Raw genomic sequence first — 4,882 nt, 5'->3', positions numbered from 1 at the left:
TAAGCAGCGAAACTCCCATAAAAAGGAAAATAAGGAAGTTTCCATTTCATTGAGGAAACCCCATTTAGTGGTATGTAACATAGTACTCGTAGTGTAATATGTCAGTGTTCATTCGTTATTACTTTGTAACACTCCTTTGTGCAGGGAGCTGGTCTTCGGAATATGGGCAACACGTGCTTTCTAAATGCAATTCTTCAATGCATGACTCATACTGTCCCACTATTTCAGAAAATTCGTTGCACTGACCACTCCAGTCCATGCTCATGTATGTATTGTTTCTCCTAATGGCATGATTTCTCCTAATGGCTTTGCTTTGCATGATATGTTCTACTCTTACCATGTAGATGATGAAATTGGGTTCTGTTCTTTATGCGCCCTAAAAGCACAAATGGAAGAATCGATTCAAAGCCCTGGGTCTGTTTTAGTGCCAGCAAGGTTCAAAAATAATTTAAGCAGTATCCTTTGGATTGACTATATGTTTCCTCTGCTTTATTTAAGTTTGGTGAATTTTTTACATACTGTCAATTCCTTAACAAGATTTACAAGAATTATCTCCAGCTTTTATACCAGGCCAACAAGAGGATGCACATGAGTTATTAAGTTGCTTGCTGGAAAATTTGCACAAGTGTACCCTTGATCCCAAATCAATTGATGGGGAAAGTATTGTCGAGCAGGTGTTTGGAGGTAGACTGAAAAGCCTGGTATGTACTGTACTTCTTATTGCTTAGTTGTGTTCAAACTACTATGGCTTATTTGGAGTAATACAATTCTCTTCATGTAGTTGACATGCCATGATTGCGGTCACTGCTCAGAGACATTTGAGCCCTTTCTTGATATCAGCTTGGAGATCGATCAGGTTGATGACCTTGTTGCTGCATTGAAGTCTTTTACTAAGGTGGAACAATTAGGTGATGCTGAGCACAAGCTAAAATGTGAAAGTTGTAATGGCCAAGTGTGTAAGGACAAACAGCTTGTGCTTGATGCAACACCAGATGTGGTAGCATTTCAACTAAAGCGCTTCACAGTTACCCTTGATGGTTACATTGAGAAAATTGACAAACATGTGGCATACCCATCACAACTTGATTTGCAGCTATTCCACACTAACCCAGACAAAGAGGTGAGCTACATGTGCACCATTCTTGGTTTATCGATGAAGCATATTTTGATGTTTTTCTTGTATTTTAACATGCATCAGGGCCTAAAATATGATTTGTATGGCGTTGTTAAGCATTCTGGCTTGCCTAACTTTGGCCACTACATGTGCACCATTCGTTCTTCACCAACTAGTTGGCACTTGATGAATGACTCACTTGTAAGTGCTAGTACTAAATTGTTCTTTCTTTTTTCATGCCACGGATATTTTCACCTTATAACACATATTTTCACTTGCAGGTTGATTCAATTACTGAGACAAGCGCACTAAACCAAGAAGCGTATCTGCTCTTCTATGTTAGGCATGGCATGTTTCCATGGTTCTCAAGTTTATTACAGGAAGCTAATAGTGGTGTCCCTAGTGCTACCAAGAGGATGTACCCTGTTAATGACCATAATGTGTTTGCCTTTGAAAACTTGGGTAAGATTTATTTCCAATTATAATCTGCTTGAAACCAAGAGGAGTACATTTGCAGTAACTAATCAATACCTTTCTGCAGTGACTGAACATCAAATGAATATGAAGAAGCAAAAGGGTGCAGATTTGTCTACATCTTCCGAAAGCTCTTCCCTGGATCAGAATGCATCACGGGTACCGACGGGCATGGCGTCTGTAAAAAGAAAATGTGGCCTCAAAAGATTAGATTCACCCAATGTGGTGCTTTGTTGAAACAAAGGCTGCATCACGGTTAATAGACCTTGTACTCTTATTAGATAGTGGATTGTGGGCAGAGTGCAAGGACAGTCTGATCTACTTAGCTATTTACACTACCACACTAGGATGGTGTTACTCCTGTATATTTAAAATAGGAACAGTAGCACAATGATCTTTGATTATGGCTGTACTATTGCTATTCAGATAGCAAATGAAGTGGCCAAGCTGAGCTCACTATAAAACAAGGCAAAGCAAAGGGTGTTCTGGTTCCAAACAAATTTGACACCTGTGCAAATTTGACAACTACTCCAGTAATTATTTGTAAGTTTGAGTGCTATAGCAACATGAATGGGAAATAATGAGCTAAGCAATTATGGAAATACTCCATAGACCATATGGTTTCCAGGGAGTACTCCAGTAGTAAAGCTAACCTATTCTACTCCAGTAAAAATGTCCAGTACTCCATTGGAGTAGTAAAGCTAACAATTTCCAGGGAGTACTCCAGTAGTAAAGCTAACAATTTACTCCATTGGAGTATGTGACTTTCTAATTTGTGGCTTCTAAAAACTTTACTCCATTGGAGCATCTTATCACCCTTTGTCCACTGGTTGACTGAATCTCACAGGGATTACATATGCAGCTATAACCTCAACATCACTACTCCAATATGGATTGTGGTTTTAATTTTGCTTCCAGAGCAATAACCTCACCATCAGTACTCAAGTGTGGATTGTGGTTTCAATTTTGCTTCCAAAGCTATATCACAGGGAGTACTGTAATCATGTTTAGCTTGCCAAAAATCCATCGCCAGCAGCAGCAATCAACAGAGGGGAAGCTTGCCAAAAATCCATCGTCAGCAGCAGCAATCAACAGAGGGGAATACCAATACATACCGTCGCGGTGGAGGGCCGTGTCCTCGCCCTTGAGGGACCCTTCGTAGGCCAGGCGGAGCGCATCCAGCCTCATCTGCTCCGACTCGCACTTGCCCGCGATTAAGAGGAGCCGCGCCACGCGCGTGCGGCCCGAGTACTGCACGGCGTACACCTCGACGTCAAACTGGTCGCCGGAGAGCAGCGCCTGGGAGGGCTCCCCGCCGCCAGCAGCCGCACCTCAACATTAGATCGAGAAGCGCCTGCAAATCCGGCCGCCGGAGGCAAAAAATCGCACCTTCAAGTTGTGGATGAAGAGGACGACGGGCCAGAGGAACAGGGAGAGGCGGCGAGGACGCACGCGAGGGAGAGGATGCAGCAGCGCGGCGTGGTAGAAGAAAAGACCCCGGCTTGGGTTGGGAGGGGGTGGAGCGAAGGCGGCCGGCGCCATCGGAACGCGGCCGGCTCCGTCGGCGAGCGGTCGGCGTCGTCGGGTGGAAGAGGAGAGGACGACGAAGTGAGGGTGGAGTTGCCAGGGATCGCGGAGTTGGTCGGAAATTTGTGGGGGTGTTGTTTGTAAAAAGGCCCGTCCGACACCTAATTTGTGACGGAGGGAGTACTAATTATCATTTTCAAAAAAATAGACAAGCGCAAGATAAACTCCAAAATTAAAGTGCTCTAAACCCTATACGCTAGCTAGTCAGCAAGATTGGCAATCAGATTCTTGAGGAGAGAGGGGCAGCTCCTGGTGAGATGCTCAAACCCATCGCTGGCCATGAGTGCGTTGAAATTGTCCCGAGACCCAAGGAACTTCAAGCACGCATTCTTGAGCCCGCCACAACCATGTTGCTCGGCCAGCGTCAATGTAGTAGCCACGGTGCTTGTGTCGATGTATCTGTGCAGCATGTCCTCGCAAATCAACTTAAGCCTCCCGAGATTATATCTATCCGCCAAAACAAGCAAATGTTGAGCCATGGCCATCTCATCTCCCACATCTATGTGCGGGAACGAGTTGGTGTAGACAAAGTGGAGCATTGCCTTGAACACTGTAGCTTCTATGCCATCGAGCCTGATACAAGCGTCCGTCTTCTCCTTCATCGCCCCGAGGAGCTCCGCCCTGAAAACCGACGACCGAGCTAGGATGCATCTGTGCGCTGGAATCATCTCTTCCCCAACCTCGAACGTGACATCTGCCCCCTCCCCGGTGGAGAGGAGCTGGCCAAAATGCTGGAACATCTCATGCGGTGGCGCCATGCCGTCGGACGCCGGTATGGGCTCTGTGTACACCTTCTGTGGCATGGTCATGTCGCACTGGACACTGAAGATGTCATCCTTCAGGTAAACAGATTCCTCTAGTTCCGTCGCCCTGATGAACTGAACGAAACCATACATCATGGTTTTTCTTTTCTTGGAGAAATCGCACGTCCTGCTGACCTTGGTGTACTCTGGCACCGGGTTCCCATCGTGGTCGAGCAAACTGATCTGGAACTGCACGTTGACTGGGTTCTCATCTTCGGAATCGAGGCAAAGGTAGAAGGATATCCACTCGGGATAACCGTAGAAACCGTCGGGGTAGTACTGGAGACGCCAGCGACGGCCTCCGACGCCGAACGCCTCGGACGCGATGAAGTTGCTGTTGCCCAACCCCTTGCTGTTGGAGTAGCCGTCTATCTTGAGATCGTGACAGCCGGAGACGGGCCCGGCCCGCGCCACGATGGCTGACGCGGTCCGCGACCTGTGCTCGCCGCCGCTGGATGACAACGACCAAGAGTTGGCCATGGCAGCTGGCGGCGACGAGATGGGGATCCTACGGAGAAACGGAATTCTACCGATCTTATATTGGCAGATCAGGGTTGGAGGAGCCGTCCAGACCCTTTTCTTTACTTTTTTGTATAGAAAGAAAGAGGACTTTAATACCGAGGAGATGGAGTGAATAGCATAAAACCATCACATTGGTGGCGAAATTTACCAAAGACCAACACTTTTGGTTTGCGGGACATAAAACCACAACATTACAGTTGGTTTTTTGCCGAACACGCAAATAACGAGTTTGCAGTGAATTGACAGTGAATCTGACCATGTGACCCCACCCACTCTGCTGACGTGTCCAATTCTGGACGGTAGAAAAAAACAACCGTTAACGGCCGGTCGGACGTGGGCCCCTCCGCGCGCCCAGATAGGATTAGGATTCGGACGGTTGGGA

At 46.8% G+C, this 4,882-nt stretch overlaps 1 protein-coding gene and 1 long non-coding RNA gene across 2 annotated transcripts; both read right to left on the bottom strand.

Moving 5' to 3' along the window:
- Positions 1-1,557: 1,557 nt before the first annotated feature.
- LOC139830577 (uncharacterized) lies at positions 1,558-3,292 on the bottom strand. Its single transcript, XR_011743173.1, has 2 exons — positions 2,704-3,292; positions 1,558-1,766 (listed from the first exon to the last, which is right to left on the bottom strand). It is a non-coding gene; the product is annotated as an uncharacterized lncRNA (long non-coding RNA).
- An 83-nt stretch (positions 3,293-3,375) lies between these two features.
- On the bottom strand, positions 3,376-4,458 carry LOC127295326 (BTB/POZ and MATH domain-containing protein 2-like). Its single transcript, XM_051325262.2, has one exon. The coding sequence runs from the start codon at positions 4,456-4,458 to the stop codon at positions 3,376-3,378; it is 1,083 nt and encodes a 360-aa protein (XP_051181222.1).
- Between the last annotated feature and the right edge of the window lie 424 nt (positions 4,459-4,882).

Source organism: Lolium perenne, chromosome 4 (genome assembly GCF_019359855.2).
Source record: "Lolium perenne isolate Kyuss_39 chromosome 4, Kyuss_2.0, whole genome shotgun sequence".
Taxonomy (NCBI): domain Eukaryota; kingdom Viridiplantae; phylum Streptophyta; class Magnoliopsida; order Poales; family Poaceae; genus Lolium; species Lolium perenne.
The sequence above is the reverse complement of the archived record's forward strand: the minus strand, read 5'-3'. Positions and strand labels throughout refer to the sequence as shown.

Excerpts from the sequence above, each read along its gene's own strand:
- LOC127295326 (XM_051325262.2), bottom strand. The coding sequence starts at position 4,458 with ATGGCCAACTCTTGGTCGTTGTCATCCAGCGGCGGCGAGCACAGGTCG.